At 39.6% G+C, this 22,425-nt stretch overlaps 2 protein-coding genes across 6 annotated transcripts in view; one reads left to right on the top strand and one right to left on the bottom strand.

The window, feature by feature from the left end:
• Gnaq (G protein subunit alpha q) overlaps positions 1 to 22,425 on the bottom strand; it is a 246,303-nt gene that overhangs the window by 157,610 nt on the left and 66,268 nt on the right. Inside the window, exon 2 of the mRNA NM_031036.3 lies at positions 1,534 to 1,718. Coding sequence (NP_112298.2) covers positions 1,534 to 1,718 — 185 coding nt within the window. The remainder of the gene's footprint in view (positions 1 to 1,533; positions 1,719 to 22,425) is intronic.
• On the top strand, positions 4,918 to 21,876 carry LOC147997067 (uncharacterized). 5 transcript variants are annotated; one of them, XR_015653046.1, is made up of 6 exons: positions 4,918 to 6,641; positions 6,734 to 6,799; positions 8,226 to 8,356; positions 15,787 to 15,954; positions 19,198 to 20,171; positions 21,447 to 21,876. XR_015653046.1 is itself a non-coding variant. In XM_087608871.1 (5 exons), the coding sequence occupies exons 1-5, from the start codon at positions 6,484 to 6,486 to the stop codon at positions 19,330 to 19,332; spliced, it is 684 nt and encodes a 227-aa protein (XP_087464997.1). In that variant the 5' UTR covers positions 4,918 to 6,483; the 3' UTR covers positions 19,333 to 21,374. The 5 variants fall into 5 exon arrangements, 3 of the variants coding, with proteins under 3 accessions (XP_087464997.1, XP_087465006.1, XP_087465014.1); XR_015653045.1 differs by lacking the exons at positions 15,787 to 15,954; positions 19,198 to 20,171; positions 21,447 to 21,876 and adding exons at positions 13,599 to 13,736; positions 15,061 to 15,732 and having other exon boundaries at positions 8,226 to 8,382; XM_087608871.1 differs by lacking the exon at positions 21,447 to 21,876 and having other exon boundaries at positions 8,226 to 8,382; positions 19,198 to 21,374.

The following is a 22,425-nucleotide window of genomic DNA, read 5'->3' as shown; positions in this document are numbered from 1 at the left end:
GAAACATTCTAGAATGCAGAGCTTTTACATATGGTAACACATGCATATACACAAGTCTCTGTGAGATGAGGCTGAAATCTAAACTAAAATTCACTTGTTTTTCATACTCATAGCCTAGTAGCACATTTTTTAGTAATTTTACTGAATTTAGACAGGGAAGGAAAGACTGAATCCTGCAAGCTATCCTTTGTCCTCCACATGATGAGATCTTAGATTTTCAGATCAAGGATGCTCAAACTATAGAATGAAAAGAAACTGAACTTGTCAGCATGAAGGTAGCACAGACTGAGTCCCCACTATCATTCCTTTTCATGTAACAGCGCCATATCAGCTGCTTTCCTCCTACAGCAACCGGCAATGGACAGACTGTAGATACTTCTGCTCTGCCTTACAGAAATCACAAATCAGCTGCACAGGGATACCAGGATCCTATCGGCAAAAGCCTCTGCTTTGTCCCTGTTTTGCTGTGGGGGGGAAATACTCCCAAAGAGCATGCTTGCTTCCTGAGACGGAGGAGACAATGCATGACATATGAAATACTACAACAGAAATACAGGAAGAACACCATCTGCCAAATTCAGGCCTTCTTTACCACGCTGCAATTCCAGACAGTTCCCTAGCCATGCTAATACAGAGGCACACTATCGCTTCCTTTTTATTAATAATCAAATTCTAGACCAAGACAGAGAGTGTAATCAGAAGAACATATCTGTGTAAGATGAATGAAATTCGTCCTTTTAGAAAGAACTAAATAAAGAACTTGTCTCGTGGTCCTACACTTTACATAAGCAGGCTTCAATAAATGACAATCTCTTTTATCGTTGGCTATGAACACGTATTCAGAGAGAAGACAAGATGGTATTTATAAATAAACTCTTTACCACTGTTTGTTCAAAAGAAATCCAAAAACATGTGCTTCCTCAGTGTGGGGTGGGTTGAAGCCCCTCACCATTATATAAACTTGCTTTTTTAGTCAAGAACTCCCAAGGACTGAACAATGGATACCTACACTCAAGGAAAAATGAATCAGAGTTTGGTAAAAGTGTGCAACTTACTGAAATGCATTACAAGCCGCTTCCTAAGTTTAGAATCCTTAGAAAAGAGTGAGGCTTATAAAAAGACACACAGTGCCATGCCATCTGGTCCACAGCTCCCTCCACAACCAGTGAAACTTCTCATTCAATGAAGCAACACTTGGGCAGTATTAAAGGAAATTCCAGTGTTGCTGTGGCACTCCAAAAAGATAGAACCACTTTTGCAACTGTGAACAATTTTCTATTATCAAACAGGCCAGGTAATAGTTAAAGTCTTTTCTTTATAACATAAACAATCCAATAAGGTGAAGAGTGAGAGAGGAAGACACTTCTAGCCTCCATAAGCCAGCATCTGTGTATCCATCCATACAGGGAGGGGAGGGAGAGGAGATGAGGTCATAAGGAGAGGGGAGGGGATAAAGTACATTCCAAATACCCACGGTCCACTCTAGAAGGGTTTAGACCCCACAGTGGCAACTGTTATAATGAGTCCACTTACCTTATTGTGTTCATACTTGTATGGGATCTTGAGAGTGTCCATAGCTCTGATCATGGCCTGCATGGCTGTAAAGATGTTCTGATACACCAGTTTGGTAAAGCCCCTCTTGTCTTCATCAGAGTACCCCGACCCGTGGATGATCCTCATCTGCTTAATGAAGGTACTCTTGCCACTCTCCCCTGTCCCTGGAATAGAAATGGCAGCAGCATGTTAGATCACAACTGCCTTTCTGGTCTTCCAGATATCAAACCTAGACACTGGCCTGGATTTCACAGACCCCAAAAGTACTGAGAGAAGCGACATATAAAGTCAAAATGCTGTCTACAGAGGACGCTTAAGAGAATCAGGCGCATCCATTTAAAAGGCAGGCAAATGAGCTCAAAACTATTCACATCTTAGGAAGCCACTGAGGACAGACATATCACACAGGGACTTGTAACATTGCAACTATGAAAAACAAGTGCAAGGGCATCATAGGGGGAAAAAAAAAAAAAAAAAAAAAAAAAACACTGACACTTGACAAAATCCTCCCTCCGGGGCACATCTGAAATTCATCCTGTACTCTGGAAAGAGCAATATCTTTATACTGACACATTTCAGAAAAGTACAAGTAGAGAAGGCCTAAAATCTACATTTTTCTCCAGTTAGGAACTGGGGCAAAAGTAGACAAAGTCCTGGTAGAGCAGAACACAGGTTACTTCTGGACCATCGTGGCCACAGTGCTTATCTGCAGGGTCTGCTTGGTTGAGTTATGTCTGTATCATTCATGAGAAATAACACAACTCAGAAACTCAGTTGTTGTTGTGAAGTTTTGTTGTCAGTAGTCGTTTTTCTTCTACGTCTTCTTATCTTTACCATCTTCAATATACATCTCTAATCTAAAAACGTTACATTTCTAAGTGCAAGTGCCTTTTCTCATGTCCTTTTCCAATCCCCAACAATAAAAAACCCACATTCTAGATATTAAATGTGAAAGAACAAAATGAGAATGATGGCCTTCCTCCCAGCAAGTCTGCTGAGAAAGGGCGAGAAGGAAGGGTGATGGAGGAAGAAAGGGAGGAGACTAAGCCAGACCTGCAAATCCACCCTCACGCCATTTTGCTTTTCTGATGTTTCTATTTTACTGCTCTCTTCATAAACAGTCATAAGCATTCAAATAAGAACTAATTTCTTCACCAAAGTATCTTAAATAAGTCAGACAGTACAGGCCCTCAGACATTACAATGAAAGATAATTCTGAAGCTAATGCTCTACTGCAGGTGGTTTATTTATTTACTGCTTGCACGTGTGTGTGATACATGCACTTGCACACACACACACACACACACACACACACACACACACACACACACACACAACATACACTCTCAAGCACAGACTCACAGATGAAAGTCCATGGTGGGCATCAGGAATTGTCTTTGGTGACTATCACATTCACTGAGGCAAGCTCTTTCAACTGAACCCAGAGCTCACTGATTTAATACAACTAGATTCCCTTGTCACCTGTGGAGCCTCGGAACTATGCGCCCACATTTACAAGGGATGAGGATCTAATCTCCAGGCCTCACACTTGTGTAGCTCAGGCTTTATACTCTGAGCCATCTCCCCAGCCTGCCCTATGAATTTTAATTAGGTGACATAGAGAACAGCTTGAAATATAAATGTAATATTGAAATGTAAAAACTAATTCACTTGTTAGTGAGTTTAATTTGAAAGTTATAATGAATATTCTATAATCCCCACCATGAATACCAGATATCTGAAAAGGCCTATCTCCAAGAGAAAAGCAGCCACGAATTAGTAACCATTATTTATCAATAACTTATGGAAACTAATACTTTACTCTCTTAAGCAACCGAAAAGCTTAGGGGAAAAAAAAAGAATAAGGAAAAGCAGACTGTAAGAATGACCACCACATCTCTGCCAGTCCGTTACACTACAAAAGCATCAGAGGTTTTTTTTTCTTTAAAATAAATGTATGTATGTATGGAGGTATGTATTGTATGTATGTATATATTTATATATGTATGTGTGTAAGTGTGGTTATGTACATGAAAATTTGGTGCCCAAGGAGATCAGAGATATAAGATCTCCCCTCCCTGATCTTTTCAAATTTTTAATTTTTAATGATGTGCTTATGAGTATTGGTGAGGGAAACATCTGGGCATATACCTATGAGTGCAGATGTCCAAGGAGAACAGAAAAGATCCTGTGCACCTGTAGGTATAGGCAGTTGTGAGCCACTTAACATGGGTGCTGGAAACCAAACTTGGGTTCTCTAGAATGGCAGTATATGTTCTTAACCACTGAGCCATCTCTCCAGCCCCAAGACATCTTAATTGTAAAATTAATGAAAGAAAAAAGCAAAGTGAGTCAAGAAATAGGGTCTCTTCCCTCCTGGTCATCTGAAAAAAAGTCTTTAAATAATTACCCCTTAAATAAAAAGATGCATGAAGTATGAACTACACTGACTTGCATTTCTTTAGATTACTTTAGGCAAGAGCAGTGAACACTTGTCACCTCCTTGGATAGATATAGTCCGGAGTCCTTTTAAAAGGTGGTTGTTGTTGATGTTGATGATGGTGGTGGTGGTGGTGGTGGTGGTGGTGGTGGTGGTGGTGGTGGTGGTGGTGGTGGTGGTGGTGAGGATGATGATGACGACGATGACAATGATAATTTACTATTCCCAACAACAGAGCCGGGGCTCCTTTCTCCCCATCCCCATATTGCTGGTGGCTGCCCTGGAGGCCAACAGCATCCTGGCCTTTGCCTTATCCTTTCAGCTGAGCCATAGCAAGACAACAACAGCAAGAAAGCCAGGCCTATGTTCCAACACCAGCCACGCAGATGTGCAGTGAGTGTCCCCTCCAAGAAACCACAGGCTGCTACCAAAGAGTCCCTCCATATGACTTTCCTCTCTGGGTTCTTGGCCCTTACCAGACCTAACTACCTGCATCTAGTTTACACCTTCATAAATTGTTCCTTGGTCACATAGGAGAAATGTGTCAAGTGTTTCTGGCCTGAACTGACAACTACAAAACCTATAAGAAAACTGAGGAGCATGCAGTGATGTGCAGGAGAGGAAAGGGGATGGCGGCTACCCTCTCTTCCTCTTCTGCCCTGCACCCATAGGTTTTTCTATGACTCACGCACTCTCCAATTTGTCAAATACATCATTTTCAGTACCTCACTCTCAAGTCACTCTTTTGGAGGTCACTGCAATGAAACAACAGCTAAACAAACAAAATGTAAAAAAGCTCAAACCAGAACTCTGGGCTGTGAGTCTCCCCTCAGTACCAAAAACTACAGTAATTAATTAAATATATAATAAATTAGAGAGGTCCTGTGCATCTGTGCACAGGATCTCCCTCCCCTCCTCCCCTATGTAATACAAAGAACGTGGTGATTTGTGCTTTCTCTCACCTCTTCTGTAAGCAAAGCAAAGAAGTCTGTACCCATCCTTTACCCTGCACTGAACACTCTGAATACACTCCCTATCTGTGAGGTCAGTGGTATGTATACCCGTGTCATCATACAACTGGCCTCCTGTTTTTTGCTACACTGAATACATGTCTCCTCAAATCACTTAATAACATTTAGTAAACAAGACAGCATATGGGAGGATGTGAGACCCATGGGAAGTCTGTTTTCTCCTCAGCAATTCACTGTCAGCATTTCTCTACAAAATGTCTCTAGAAAAGTTGCTTGAACCTTTAGAAACATACACTGAATTTCTTAGGACATCTCCTCAAAAAACTTGAGACTTAAGAACCATGCTCTCTACTGAAAGGCTACTTCGTCTAGCATTTATATTTGGCTACAAAGAACACTATGCTTTTTCTTCCCTATTCTCTGAATCTGGATAAAGGGTAGAGAGCAATCTCTACTTCACTGGCATCATGATCCCTCAGAACACATACGTTTAACACGCTACAACAGAGGACATGGCTGGGTAGGCTGGTTGCCTTGCACCATCACACACACACACACACACACACACACACACACACACACACACACACACACACACACTTTTCACAGTTCGGGTTTTCACTGTCAAGATCTTTTCAACACAACCAAAACCTACATACAGAGCCTGCTACAAATTCATATTTTAAATCCAATTCACAGGAAGCATCCATACACTTATGCTAATTATTCTGCCAATTTGTATGATGTGATCTGCAAATGGTTCTGTCAAAAATGACTTTCAAATCCAATCATACATTATCTTAAGGGTCATAAATTAGCATTTATTAAAGAAAGCAATCATAGATTTGGTGGTTTGTTCTCTAATTAACATTTTGTTGAAGTTATCATAGACTCATTGGTTCTGTCTCTCACACTCAAACTACCTTCTTAGACTACTCTCTTTTCCAGAGCTGCCAATGGACACTCACTCATGCACAAGCATCCCCCAGTGTTCTATACTATCCTACTACTGTAGCACAGCTACTACTGTGCCTGTGCTGAAGAACTTGGTGTCCCATCTACATACAAGGATCCAACAAAACAAACACTAACATTACTGGGAATTCTAACAACAGTTCACTTATTCATCCTCTTTACCCTCAGAGAAAAACAGAAAACAGACCTAGAAGGACCTCTCACAGAATGAAGGCCATCCACACACAACTTCTAGGTGGTTTTAGATTTAGTAGACAAAAGAGAAATTCCAAAATACAGTCAGGAAAACTGTAGTATTGAAAATTATACAATGAATATACTTATTTCATCCTGCCATGGCCTTTCATGACTGTATGTGGAGATTTTGAAGTCTACCTCTGAAGCCTTTGATGAATATAAAGACTGAGGCCAAATGCCGGGACCCCACCCTCCTGCTTGGCCAGCTCCCAGACAAAGGGAGAAAAACAAGGCTTGTGAAGCTGCATTACAAGTCAGATGACTTGTTTCAGATCCGCTGGGTTAAGTAAGGCAGGAATATAAGACATGAAATCTCAGTCAGGCCCAGCCAGCTCAGCAGGGGCTTCTTCTGTATCACCTTGGATAAAGTACAACCAGATTCTTCAAAGAGGAATTCCTAGCCAGGAGCACATCAGTCACCTACAACCTGCAAAGAATCAATGGGAAGCAGTAAGAAGACTGTGGTAAAACCCTGTGCAATCTGTGTGTTGACAGTGTTTCAGGCAAACCGCTTTTATACGTGCATCCTGACTTTTATCTTTTCCTCCACTCACAGGAAACTGGGCATCTCTGACAACAAAGTCACTCAAACTTTCTCTTCTTCACAAAATTGTACTTCAAGGTAAGAGCTGGGTATATTTAATCATTTATCCCCAATATCATCACTAGATTTATTTTTTAAAATATGGCAAAAAATTTTAACTGAATTTGGTATCACCAATTGTAAGTAAAAACTAACTGGACCAGGAAGTGTAGTAACAGCTAATTCAGTTAATTTGTTCTCAACAAAAAGGCAGACAAAATACATTGAAAATTCAGCTATTTACTGTAAGTATTTTGGAAATTGTGTGGCCCTAGGTTTCCCAAAGAAGTTAAAGCCTCACAGAAAGTTGCTGATAGGCACTGTAAGGCCCATCAAAGTGTGTTATATGTCCTCAGGAGTGAGAGAGAAAGAGACAGCAACAGAGATGGGGGGGGGGGGGGACGGACAGGGGGACGGACGGACGGACACACATACACACACACACACACACACACACACACACACACAGAGTGAGACTCCTCTGGCATATTCAAATGAACATATGTAGGCCAATGGACAATAAATATCAGGCAGTGTCTCAGACACAGTCATTTTTTGAGATAACATCTCTTAGGCTGGAATTTGCCAAGTAGGTGAATGTGGCCAGAATGCCCCTGGGAGCAGCATGTTCAAAGAACCAATACTGGGATGAAAAGCACACAGGACCACAACTAGCTAGCTACAACAGGGAGATCAGACTCAGGTCATGTCTGCAAGGTAAAAACTACTAACTGCCCTATCTCCCAGCCCCAACACTCTGAGGTATACCTATCATGAGCCTCTGAGCATTTAAAAAAGGAACATCAAAAGCCAGGCATGGCTATCAATGCCTGTAATACAGCCCTTGGGGAAGCAAAAGCTACAGGAAGTTCAAGAATGACCTATTCTATAAAATGTATTCTAGGCTAGCTGAACTACACAGCAAGACTCTCTCAAAGAAACAAAAAACAAAGAGCAATAAAACTAGTATCAGTGTGTTACATGACCTAAATATACTTAAAAATTCTGAATGAATAAACTTTCAAATAGTGGATGTGCTATATCTAATTTTTTACTTAAAAAATTAGTTATAGTTTGGAGAACAGAAAACTAGTTCTAGTTTGGAGTTGTGAAATATGCGACTCTTCAAGGTAAAGCTTTTTGGGGACTTCTTCATGCCTATCTGTTCGCCTTCCCACCTTCCCTCCCTACAAACCTACAGGTATTATTTCAGAAAAAAGTTTCAAGCACAGAACTCACTGGTTTTATAAAGGAGGGAAGTGACATTCAAGAAATCTACTATTTGACAGTTAATCGGGAAGATGACAGACTAGAGCCTACCATAGTCTCCTCTCTCTGAAAGACTCCAGATTATATATACCTTATCAACTGAATTCTCCTCCTTCTTATCAAAGTTATGAATACCCTAGGAAATACTTCTAAAAATGGAACTTTTTAAATATTTCTTTGCGGTTTCTTTTTCTAGGTATTTGCTGCTGTTGTTGTTGTTGCTGCTGCTGCTGCTGCTGCTGCTGCTGCTGCTGCTGCTGCTGCTGATGCTGATGATGATGATGATGACGATGATGATGCTGATGCTGATGCTGCTGTTGAACAATGGTATATTGTTCTACTTGTCATCTGTGGTAATTATCCCATGATGCTAATTGTGTTTTCGGGAAATTATTCATAACAAAGGCTATCATAAGGATGTGCAATAATTCCTCTGGCATAAGGCATTCTGAGTATTTCCAACTTTCTGAGTTGTAGAGAGAGTGATCTGATAGCCTTCCTGAAGAGAGCTATGGCTAACTCTACTTCCTTAGAGGGCAGCGAGACACAGGCAAAAATGCAACCTCTGGGGTAGCGTTGGGCCCCTATAGCTGGACCCCTTGCTCCCTTGGTCCACTTCCAGCACATTTTTAAATACCTAAAACTAAAGAAAAATATATATATAATTTAATTTTTATACTCATTTATGATAAAAAACATGTTCTAAATTTTTCTCAACTGTATTGATTCTCTGAATAATTTTTACTTAAAATTTTATTGGAGGAGCTGTTTGTTTTGTTTCATTGAACAGTTTTGTTTTTAAGGTGAAACTAGTGCTTGAGTACAAGCAATTCCTGATCTCACATTTTCTTTTTATTAATTGATTTAAAGTTGCTGTATAAATTTATCATTTGTATTGTTTACTCACCTACTTTCCTCTGAGTTCTCTCGTTTGTTTGTTATTAAAAGCCCCAAACATGAAGGTATTATTCTAGCTCTTCTAAAAGGGTTGCACTTTATACTTATCTCACATTTTATTAATGTATGATGGGTAGTGTATTGAATACCTCAACAATTTTCCCCAAAATTCAACCTACATCTTAAAGCCTCACTGGCACAGAAGTCCTTCCAACCATAATGAAGTGTTCAAGCTGAGGTCAGCATTACTGCACATCCCTTGTCTGCCTGTAAATGCTGAGTGATAAATACAGGGCCAGAGATCAGGAAAAATGCTCGCCTACACATAAGACAACCTAGGCTGGAGTCTCAGCAGCACATAAAACAAGCATGGTAACCCATGCTAGAAACCCAGAAGCTGAGAGCTAGAGTTAGGAGGATCAGAAAAATCAAGGTTATTCTCAACTACTTAAAAATCTTGAAGCTTCCCTGGGATATAAGAGACTGTGTCTCAAAAATAAATAAATTAGCTGAATACATGGAGCATATTGAGTCTTCTAATCCTATCGCTGGCAAATCCACTCTGTTCCTTTACTTCCTTCCTGGTAAACTTAGAAATGACACTTCTATCACTGACTGTTGCTGACCACACATTTACATAATAATGGAGCCTAAATAAAGGACTACAGAGAAAACATTCCATAATATTAAAGATCTCTTCTCAGTTTTATAAATCTATCCACATGATATATACTATGAATCTGTTAACTGCTCTGGGACATAGTATATACTATGTATTTATTACTACAAAGACATGGTATATACTATGTATCCATTAACGACTCTGAGATATGATATATGCTATGTTAATTATATCTGTTAATTATTCTGGTTCCTCCTATTGACAGCTTTATGGCTTTAGGTAAGTACATGTTCCACAGGTCTACCATGATTTCTGCAACCATACTTTTCTAACTCTATAGTGTCAATATAAGTAGTTGCCAATATCTACATTGTCTTCTTGATGTTTACACATGAGTACATTACTTTTCCCTCCTTGTTTGGCATTTATCACAGATTGTGCAATTAACTTGCACTCTGAAGTGTAATAGCAAAACCTTCATGAGAGATGCATTCTTATTATAAATCTTAGCAACTTCAACATGCAATATTTTTTCCTTAGGAGAATTTTTACTTAAATGATACACTTTTCAGCTTCTATTGTGCATATGTGAACTGCTACTATCACTATTTTACTTTAGAGGCATTATTAAATTAAGTAAGGTTACCTGAACACGGTTAGCTCAGTGGTAGAGCGTTTGCCTAGCAAGCGCAAGGCCCTGGGGGTTCGGTCCCCAGCTCCGAAAAAAAGAGAAAAAAAAAAAAGGTTACCTGAACACCAACACTGATTTTACCACAGTCAGTTAGATAACTGGGATACTACTAAGTAACTAACAAGCTGATAGCATATACAGTGTGAATACATGGGCCAAAGATATGATTAGCATCACATGGCATGGGTATGAACAGTATGCAACTTAAGATATAAGTTATCCACTTCGGGAATTTCCCACTTAGTACTTTTAGGTCCCAGTTAACCTTGAGTACATTAAGCTACACAAAGAGAAATCCGAGATATAAGGGGAGTGGGGGGATATGCCAGTTTTCAATAGTAATCCAATTTAAAGTGTCTGTGACATAAGAAAAAAAAATCAACATATACTTCCTAAAATGACATGTAAAATCAAGTGGAAAAATGAGAAAGGACTAATAGGGCTGGACAACTCAGGGAAACATTGTTTTAGTCAAGTATTTTTAAAGTAAAAAACTGTCCAAAAGGATGCAGGATGAACAAACCGACACAGTTGTGTAAATTCAAGTGAGGAGTACTCTCAGTGTTCATCCAGCAAACAGTTTCCTCACGCCACCCTAGTCCCAGCATTGGCACAAATTCTCTATTCCCCAAAATAACTGAGGTAATGATCTCCAGAATCTCAGTATTAAACACCATGTTTAGAGACACGCAGTTCCAGTCATTCCTTCACTTTATTGAATATGTACAAGGTTCTCTTTCAGACTTCTAGGATACAAGATTCTAGTTGCCTTCACAAAGAAAACATTAGAATTAGGCATAGCAATTCACTCTTACAATACCAATACTGCAGAAGTTAAGAAAAGATACTGTGAGCTCAAAGACATCATGACTACACAAAGGTATCTTGTTGAGTGAACTTTTCAGGGCACCTGAAACAAACCAAAGTAACCATTCTACTCAAGTGTAGTTTGGGGAACCAATGAGTTTAATTGTGGTTACTTATGAAAGCATGAATAAAGGAAAAGAGCATGGGTCACTTGTGAACCACTATTATCACTAAAGATACTATGTATCACAAGGGAAGGGCAGGTCCCTCCCCACCGCCATAACAGAAAATTAATAACCCCACTCCTGAGCAGGTTACCTGTAGGTAATCACAGCTACTAAGTATTTAAGAGGGCAAAGAACCATGCTACACACAGAGGACAGCATCTGTACATGCAAATTGTGTACAGGACATTTGAGGACAGATGAAGAATAAAGTATCAGCTAGAGATGGGCACTATGCACTTAACAATTAAACGTGATGAAACTGGCTGGGCATGATAGCACATGCCTTTAATCCTAGCACGCAGGAGACAGAGGCAGACAGATGTCTGTGAGTTCAAGGCCAGCCTAGTTAAGACAGGACTAGATAGTGAAAATCCACCTTTACCAAACAAAAGAAAAGCTGCTTTTAGAGACAAGGGAACAACTTCCTTAAAGGTCACAATGATACTAGTATCTGAATATTCAAAATTCCACCATAACATTATTAAGAAAACACCATTGCAGGCTGTGGAGTGGCTGATATGAGATCAGTGTTGGGAGGGGCTTAGCTGTAAGGTTAAAGGGATGGTACAAAGGCCAGTACAGCAAAGATACATATGTCAAGAAGGGAGGAGGGAGGCAAGGGGAGAGACCTGGGATACAGAGACAGGGTTCAAGATGCATAGAATAACAGCTCAGGAAATGGTTTCAAAAACAGCCTTAGGTAGACTTCACAGCTTTCAGAGTCTTGAAAGGTAAAGGACATGGCTTTCAGAATGAATGGTAAGGCCAAGTTAGTAGGGTATTCCAGTGACCAGAGCCAATAAAACAATGGAAATTTAGACCACGATGGCAGTAGGATGGATGTGCAATCCTCTAGATTAGAGACGGATGAGACATGGGTGATGGGGGTTCAAACAGGGAGAAACCTAGAATTCTGGCTGATAAAGACAATGCACTCTAGAGAACTCAAAGGTGGGGTCTGTAGACACACAATGGACTCAGCCTGAACTGTGAGTTCATTCCAAGGAAAAGCCTAATGTATAGACCAGCAAGGTCTGCAGCACCCATGTGGAGGCCAACCAAGGCCCAGAGGATGTAGTTTATGCCCTATATTCTCAAGCAAAGGCAAGGCCATGGCTGTGACTGAGCTCCTTCTGTTAATGGATGAGTCAGAGTGACTACCAACCCAGGGTTACAATTTCATTTCCTAGGAGATAAATATCCTTAGCTAAAGAAATTATTTTGATCTCAAAGTTACATACACACATTTATTTATAATGTGACACCACTGCTACATAACCACTTCTTTGGAGAAAACAAGCACTTCACTAATGTTATTTGGAATGCATGAAGAGATCATGAAAATAGCAAGTCAAAATAACTACATCTTAAGAAAAGAGAACTCTTCATACTAAATATTCACCCAAAGAATTTAGCATTCATTTTTTTTACATAAAATAGAAAGCATGAATTTATTCCATCCAGATTTTTAGGTCACACATAAGTACACACCTTTAAAATTAAAGTTATTTAGAAAACTATGTTCAGCCCTCAGGGAGCTCTTTCTTAGGACAGAAAATTCATGTGGCCCGTCCTAAAACAAGGAACTTCCTAAAACAGAGAACCAGGTTCAAGGTGGACCTGTCATGCCAATTTCCATTTTCACATTCTTCAGATCAGTCACAAGCAAGCATGTAGCATACACAGCTTCCACCTAAGCAGGGAACTCCCAGCCCTGACTCCTAACAGGAGTCCGCATGGCTCCCAGACACTGACAGCAAGCAGTGGACCTGAGGAACACTCAGGTTCTCTCTAGCTTCAGGTTTTACTACTTCCCTTCTCTGTATGTTCTTTTACAACCTCAGAAAGCACTAGTGATGTTTTTCTTATAAGGAAATTTTAAACTGTTATTTAATATATGCTCAAATAACAACTCAAAGGAACTGAACACTATAGTAGTCTTCTTTCAAGGTTATCATGTCCAATAGAAATATGAGTCACTTTGAGCCTGTAAAAGTAATTATCTTTTGAGGTAGGGGAATTATTAAAGTGCAAGAGGGAAAAGCCAATCCAATTAAGAAAAGCAATGAGGATGTCTCAATAAATAGACAGGAGCTCAGATTGTAGAATAGAGTTTTGTGTGTGAACCCCAATGATTTCATATGGCACTAAGAATACTAGGATGGACTTGTATGTGCTCCAAGACTGCCTAGTAGGGATGTTATAGAATAATTTGAAAAATAGAATATGTTATGGAAAGGCAGAATTGCTAAATCCACTCCTACACAGCAGTTGTTGTCCACATACCATCTGAGATTACTTAAAGTGAAAATTAATCTTAAACAGAACCTGGTGATACAGACCTACAATCCCAACACTTGGGAGGCAGAGGCAAGAAGATCTGAGTCCAAGGCCAACCTGGAAAACTAGGGAGACTGTCTTGCAATCAAAGCCTGGCGACTGAGAAGATGACTCATCAGCAAGGTGACTGCAGCACAAGCATGAGGATCTGTAGAATCCCCGGCACACACGACAAAAACTGGGCACACCAATGTGCACCTGCAATCCTAATAAAGAAAACGCAGAGTCAGAGTGATATATGGGCTTGCTCACCTGGCTGAATAGTCAAATTGATGAGCTCCAAGATCAGGGAGAGGCACTGGACCAAAAGTAAGACAGAGAGTAACTAAGAAAGATGCCAACATCTACCTCTGCCCCAGCCAAATGCAGGCACATATGAACAAGCAGCAGAGAAAACAACACAAAGCGAAGACAGAAACTACAGAAGATGCTCCCTTTGCAGGGAACTGCAGAGGGATGAGGCAGGACCTATGTTTGAAACAAACATTGCCTTGTTCCCAGCTCCCCTTGGAAGAGGAAGACTAATAAATATGAGTACCTGCTGAGACAACAATATTAGCAGCATAATACTGTGCAGCAGTTATTCGGGACACAAAGATATCCAAAAGTTAGTTTCCATACCTATGGTATGGAAAGATTCACTAGGAATCAGTAAGTTCTCATTTCCTCTACGACAGTGGTTCTCAACCTGTGGATTGCAACGCCTTTGAAAAGCAAACAACCCTTATACAGGGGTCACATATCAGATATTCTACATATTAGGTACATACATTACAATTAGGTATGTACATTACATAGCAGGAGCAAAAGTACTGTTATGAAGTAGCAATGAAAATAATTTCATGGTTGGAGTTACCACAACATGAGGTAATATAATAAAGGGTTACAGCATTACGAAGCTTGAGAACTACCTCACTAGAAAGATTCAACAAAAACATTTAGACTGAACCTTCTGGAGATAAGCACACAAAGTACTTCTGTTGATAAATTTAAATTACTCTGAAACAATCCAATCACTCCTCCTGTACATTTACATGTGCTATATAGAGAGGGGGCAACATCTGCCATCAACTGATGTCAAGACAATTTCCCCAGCCAGTTAAGAATTGCCCTATAGCTTTCATGGTACCAGAAGGTGCCATGAAGGCATCCAAAAGAGAGGAAGCAACTAACAGTCCTATCCGGCTATGACACTTTGAGTCTCCACAATAACCAGCATGGCAGGATAATCTTAAGGGTGTAGTCGTGGGCACATACCTGGACAATAACCAACAGTGCTCTAATTAGACTTAAAACCTGCTCAACAAGAGCAAAACCATGCCTGGTGCTGGAAATTAAGCTAACTAATGAGTGCTAATGAAGTTGTTAATCTTGGAGTAGAAACTACAACCAAGACTTTACTGAAGCAGCATAAACCCTAACTACATATTTGTGCTTATACCCACAGATAAATGTAGTCCTCACCTCTTGTCAAAGAAATTTCTCTTTGCAAAAGACAGATCATTACAGAAAAAATACAACCAATCAAAATGAGGAGTTGTAGAGCCCAGCCCTAATGGATACATCTACAACAAGACTCCTGTATCTCAGGCTCTGAAAGCATAGCAGAAGAGGAGACAGAACAACTTTAAGAGCATGAAGATAGGGGAGTTGGCTGTGAGATCATGTCTCTTAAGTAACGTTAGAAGTTACATCCACAAAGACACACCAACGTAACTGCCTGAACAGAAGCTGAACAAGGGCAACAACCGTGGAGAAGGCTTAATAGACCTTCAGTCTACACAAAGAACTACAAGCAACTGAGGAATGCTGAGAGCAGGAGCAGTAGTGTTCCTTGGGAAGAGTGCACCAACTGGTTACCTAATAGCAAATAGTCAGTCCTGAGAACATTCATACAAATAGCATTATACAGACTGAGCATGCTGCAGTCATATATTTAGGAATGTACATATACATATATATGTGTATATGCATATATATATATGACAACAATTAATGAAAAACAGAGGCCATGAATCTGAAAAAAAGTAAGGAGAGCTATATGGGAGGATATGATATGAGAAAGGGGGAAATTATGTAAATACATGATAATTTCAAAAAATAAAAGAATTTTTTAAAATGATCCTACGGCTTATTTCATTAATTTAAATTCTGTCCCCCACTTTTTCTCTAGTGGCTATATGATTCTTCAGCGTCCAAGCCAGTGTCAATTAGAGACAACAGAATGATAATGAACCAGGGCTTCCGAAATACCAGTGTTCAGCCTAATCCTCAAGAAGTGAGTGGCCTTCCCTTGTTCCTGAGGACACTGCACAAGAAAACCTGTCTTTTTCCTACGAAGGTAATACTTGTTACTCAGGATGATCATACCTGGAAATGTATAACCAGCAGGCAGAAAATAAGAACGGACTCTCTTACAGCCAGATCTGTTACTTGAGAAAGTAGAAGAGAGTGCCTCAGTGCATTTTATTAATGTTTTGGCTAAGTTTTTCATGTTCCTGACTTCATACCATCTAACTGGTGAAAGAAGAAGTGAGGCCAATGTCTTAAACTGAGCTCCTCCTCTACGTTCAGAGCCAACAGAATCCTCCATAATCAAATTTAGAATTAAATAGACATCACAAACCAAGATAACATATGGCTTCTGATTGAGACTATAGGAAGCATATATACTGAATGAATTTTGTAATATATACTCAGGTGTGAGGTTTTTATAAACTGACCTAATCACATATGGATTAACATTTTCCTTAGATAAGGAGGTATGAGCAAAATTTTAAAAACCAAGCAAACAAGCAAGAAGACAAGCAACATACGCCCTCCCCTTCCTTGAACTGTTTCACCACAGAGAAGGAGATTAAAAAGTATAAGGCATCTAAGAGAGCAGTGTATAACACAAACTATGCCAATTTGAACCTACAATAAAATTGACAGAAATTAAGTTAGCTGAATGAGAAATACTTAAAACAAACAAAGAAAAACCTAACAAAAACCAGAAAATAGCTAATCACTAGGCCTTCCTAAGCTGCATACTTCCCAGCACTCGTAAGATCTCATTATCTACTCACATCCTCCAAAGACACACACCAAGACAGAGTAGGGCTGCAAACCCAAAGCTCTTGCCTAGCACTGACACAGGATGCTGGCTTGCTTGTCCTGTTATCTACCCATAGCTTCCCAATTCCATTCACCAGCTACTGCTATTTAAGCCTGGGAATATACTACATATTGAATGGAATAACTGATAAAATATCCTAGCTATCCCACAAAAATGTACTGTAACTGTGGAGACAGGAAAGCTTTCACGGATCGCCTAAGTCCATATAACCTACTGCTCATTAGAGTACCAAGAAAGCAAGGGTGATCAGTAAACAGACACTGTCTCGAGATACATGTGTGTGCATGGTTAAGGTAACTAGAAAACTGCTGTCTTATTGCATTATAACAAAAAGAGACTTTTACAAAAGAGCAGCAAAACTGAGACAATACACATACCACACAACATATCCACTTAAAGTATACAACTTGATGCTAACATACTCACAGGTTTTTATAACCTGGGTTAGGACCCAGAAGAACACTCTCTTCTGGGTAATAAAGGTTCTAGTGAGTTATCTAAAAAGAACCTAACTACTAGAAATATCAGACCAGTTAGCTATACAAGCTTGCTGCTGAGTGAACTTTCTTTTCCTTTACCATCTTTTCTGCTTTAATACATTAAAGTGAATGTAATTAACATCCTAAGAGGTATTGGTGGCATGAATAGGCAGGTCAATTTTCCAAGAAAGTCCAAGAATAATGAAACATTCCCCCTCCCCCCAAAAAAATTCCTGTTGTGATCCAGGCAGAATGTGTAGGTGTGAACTGTAGAGTGAAATGGGCAAGAAATAAGGATTTAACCCTTAAAGGACAAATTGGTTGTGCTCAGTGGTACAGCAAGGATGAGTGAAGAGAACCTTACAGCTCCGTGGCAGGAGTTTGGGAAAACAATAAAATCCCCCTCTGCCCAGGGGATGCCAAAGGGAACCCTGGATTACTGGGAAAGGTGACGCTCTGGTAAGTGCATTCACCGACAGGACACAGAAACGGTGGACACAGAAAGTACAACAGCTCTAAAGCTACCTCTTGTGCCTGTGGAAGAGAAGCAGCTGAACATCCAGCCAGGGGCCAAAACAACCTATGTCACCTGTTGGTGCAAGTTTTAGGATAGGACTGAGAAGCCTCCCTGTCTGTCTGAACAAAGGGGGAGAATGTGGGGACCTGGCCAGGAGCAGATGAGGTAGATCTTGACTCCTGGGTCACACACATCTTCCCTACTGTCCTCTTGTATCGAGTGTGTCCCGTGTGCTTGCTCCTGCTGCAGGAAGGACTGTGGGGTGGTCTGAGGAACACCAATACTGACAGATATCATACGCGTCTTTCATGGCAGTGACCACTGCTTTCCACTGGGCAAGAAGTAAATTTCTAAATTCTGTTAATGCGGGCAGTGGCTAGGGATGAGTCATCTGCCTTCGGTTTGAGCAGAAAGTATGTCCCTGAATCACAAAGAACAAAACATGTTTCTTCACACCTCCCAAGTCAGCTTAGTCATCTTACTTGAAAGTCAATTATTGTGACTTTCAAGCTACTAAAGTTAACTAAAACTTTAGAAGGGAATAACTGATATCCCAAACTACTGCTGAGTGTAAATTCATGTAATCTTACTACTTTGGACAGAATAATCCGTAAGTGATGCAAAACACTAAATAAAATTCACCCTCCTTCCTCTCCCAATTTATCCCCATAAACCCATAACCCAAACTACAAACCACTTGAGTGGTATCATTACAGAAATTTAATTTCAACCTAATTTAAAATTAATTAGACTGCCCTACAAAGATTGTAAGTCTTCAAATACACTGCATAAAAGGAGCACTTTTAGCTGTGTACTGGGTACTTGGAGACACTGTTATTGAATTACAAATAATGTTGTAAGCTTAAGCCCCTACTTATTTTTTTAAGCAAATCAAATAAATTAACTCTGGTTGTTCTACTTCCGATTTAGAATGCCCTTCTATTTAAAAGATCAGGCTGGCCATATAATTTAGCGTCCTTAACCCATAACTTCTGAACCATGTCAGAACATTTATAAAGCACAGCCGCAGTGCCAAAATCACACATATATGAGAACCCTATTGATGGATACCCTAGAATTCAAGAGACTTGAAGAACGCACAAAACAAAATCATAACACTTCCTTCATTTAGGTTAGAGGATGAGAACAAGTAAGATCATTCAATGCAAGGATAAAAAAAGCTAGAAGTGTAGTGATGTCCACCTACAGATCCCAGGCTGCACCTTAGCTCTAAGAAAAAGAGATCACTTTGTCTACTTTTAGTTAATACCTTATTATGTGATTATAAAATAAAAGTCAGTAAAGCTAACTAAAAATTTAGAAAGAAAATTTAATTGGAAATTAGAAGACTGTATTGAGAAATCTTAATTAGAAATTAGAAGACTGTTACTTTTCTCATTGCTGAAATAAACACTTGACAAGAAGCAAATTCAGGGAGAAATTGTTTATTTTGGTTTGCAATTTAAACAGGTTCAGTCGGTCACACTACTTGTCACACTACTTGTGCAGTCAGGAAGCAGACAGCAGACAGGAAGAGTGCCAGGCTACAGAACTTTAAGGCCAGCCCCAAGAACTCACTTCCTCCAGCAAGGCTCTACCTCCTAAAAGTTCAGCCGCACCAGCTGGAGAACAAGGAAGACACTTGATGAACCGTGGAGGACACTTCACACCACAGCAATGACCAATGAAGCAATTCTGTATAAGTGTAACAAAGTCCACAGAAATGAGACGCCACAAACTTACCATTGTGTCAGCTCTTGTCATGGAGAAAATCTGAGAAGCATGTGAATTTCCAGAACCATATTTACAGAAGAATGAAAAGATCTGATAGCAATAGAGGGGACAGAAGGAAGGAGGGAGAATAAACATATTCTCTTTGTAAAAAGGAGAGGGGCTGGGATGGAGCTCCAGTGGTAGGAGAGCTTGTCTAGCATGGAAAAGGTCATGGGTGTGATTCCCAGAACTGTTAAGAACTAGGTGTGGTGCACACATATAATTCCATCACTGACAAATTAGAGGCAGGAGAGTAAGAAGTTCATGTTATCTTACCTATACAAGACTAGCAGGGATTATATGAAAACTTGTGTACAAATTTCTTAAAGCCAATAAGGAAAAATGTAATCAAGACTATTTTAATGACTGATTTAAAATGTCATCCTCACTAACAGTAAGATAATTACAAGTCACACGGCAGTGATGCACTTTTCACTTGTTAAACTGGCAACAGCCTTTACTTTTTTGAGCCAGGATCTCACTATCCATTGCCTAAGGCTGGGATTACAGGTGTGCAGCAACGCTGTCTGGATGAGCTGTCTGGATGGGAAACATCCTGAAATGATGACATACAGGATCCTGAAATCTGAGTGCAAAGTGGTATTCTACACACAGAGAGGGAAGCGCAGTATCTACAATGCTCTTCAAAGAACCCAACTCATGGAGTTATGGTGCGTTAAAATACTACTACACACTTCTGCATTGGTAGCTGCGCTCTAAATCACTTTACACAAGGAAATATATAATTAGAAAATGTTGACTACATGATATATATCATACAGTTAATTTAAAACATTAAAAATTAAAACCTAAGCATTTAGCAACTGAGAACAGTGAAGGATAGACTTGCATGATTTACAGCCGTGGTAAATAGTATCTACTATACTTCACTAAAGAGGAAAGTGAGGGATCAAGGTCCTTATGTAAACATGCTAAATATGTGTCTCTCTCTCATACACACATTACACAGAAATGGGTAGCGTGTAAAATTTATAATCAAATCCTCAAATTAGGTATACGTATGTGGTAGAATGAGAAGTTTCTTGTTTCTTTTGGCTAACTTATGTTTTCCCAATTTGACAAATTTCAAAGGTATGACTTTGTAAACTAAAACTGATGTTAAAACTTGAGAAGATTGTATTCTGCCTCATTCAGGAGACTTTACATTGCAGTGTAACAGACACAGTAACAGAACTAAAGAATATGACTTTTACGTAAGAAGATTGCAAAAATAATATGGTTTAGAGTACTGAAACTTCAAAAGACACAGTCTTGTGAAAGTAAATTGAAAGAAAATACACAAGAAATCCTCAAAGATAGTCAAGAATTCAAAATCTGATCATATTAGTATATCATATGTAAGATAGTAGAATATATCCCCAGTTATTTATTATTAATTTACAGTGATTAATTATCACTCAACTCTATGAGCACCATGATGCTATTACAAATGAACAGGCATACACAAAGATTAAAGCTGACGTCCTCATGTTATTAACCCCATTCTGATCAGAGAAAACACAAAATAATACATTCCTACTGTTTATTGTAAATTTCACCTAAAAGTAGGAAGTGAGTAAATCTTCAGTAAATATAATACCTTAATTACAGTTAAGATTCAGAGAAAAGGGGCTGGGGATTTAGCTCAGTGGTAGAGCGCTTACCTAGGAAGCGCAAGGCCCTGGGTTCGGTCCCCAGCTCCGAAAAAAAGAACCAAAAAAAAAAGATTCAGAGAAAAGAGGTTGGTCATAATTATTAGGCTTGTGCACCCCCAATCCATGCCACAAAACTTTAAAAAGAAAATAAAACACTTGAAATTTACTAAAATTTGTTTAACCACTTGAATTGTGAGAATACAAGTAATAAAGGTTTTTAAATAGAATGGGTACTTATTAAATTTTAAACAATCTTTACAAATCTGGATATTTATACCAATTACTACCCAGCTGGCTCTGCGTTGTGTATTGTGCGATCACCAGAGTGCCAGTTTCTTCTCATCGATGGACAGAATTGGACCAACAGCTCTCGGCCAACAGCACAGGCACAGAGCACAAGTCCCCCTGGACTACAGACTTAGCAGCTACACTCCTGGACTACAGACTTAGCAGCTACACTCCTGGAGCTTGGCTTGCTACTTGCTGCAGTCAGCAGGTACAGTGAACAAGTGACCTCCATGGCAGGTATCTGAAATCACAGAGCCCATTTCTCCTAAAAAACCTCTCAAATCAACACAAATCTGAAGATTATTCTAACACAGGGAACTTAGAAAAGGGCTCTCCTTCAAGGGGTTTTGGTTCTTAGACCAAACCTAAACCTTGTGATCATTTTCAAGCCCAGCTACAAATCACAAAATAAAGCAGAGATGTTTACTACTGTCTAACATCATGAGCTCATTATGTCTTGACAAAAGGTAAAATATACATCATCCTGGTCAAAGATGTGTCAGAATGGGCAAAGACCTTTTTCTAATACTAAAACATATGGTTTTGACCCCAGCCTAGTTGCACACAATTGTAATCCCAGTACTCAGAAAGCTGAGGCAGGGAGACTAAGTGAACTACATAGCAAGTTCTAGGCCCATTATGGTTCTTGTGAAACTGCTACACAGTGAAAGTCTGTCTCCCCCCTAAAAAAAAAAAAGATTCAACTTTGAGCAGCCTCATGTTGAAAGCCACAACTCCTTCTTCTATTCAATAAGCTGAGCTGATAAATTCTAACATCTTTTTTTCTACAAAAATATAAATCTCAAGTATATACAAAGCCACCCATGATTAAAGCTTCATATGAGACAGACTGTCATTTAATCCAGTCTTGAAGGTATTCCCATCATCCCTGTGCCATCAATCCTATACTCAGTCCCCCCACCCCTGCTACATAGAAAACTCATAACCCACCCCTGGAGCTCCATGGATCTTTCATATAAGC

This window comes from Rattus norvegicus, chromosome 1 (genome assembly GCF_021556685.1).
Source record: "Rattus norvegicus strain SHRSP/BbbUtx chromosome 1, alternate assembly SHRSP_T2T, whole genome shotgun sequence".
Taxonomy (NCBI): domain Eukaryota; kingdom Metazoa; phylum Chordata; class Mammalia; order Rodentia; family Muridae; genus Rattus; species Rattus norvegicus.
This window is presented reverse-complemented; position numbering and strand designations above follow the sequence as displayed.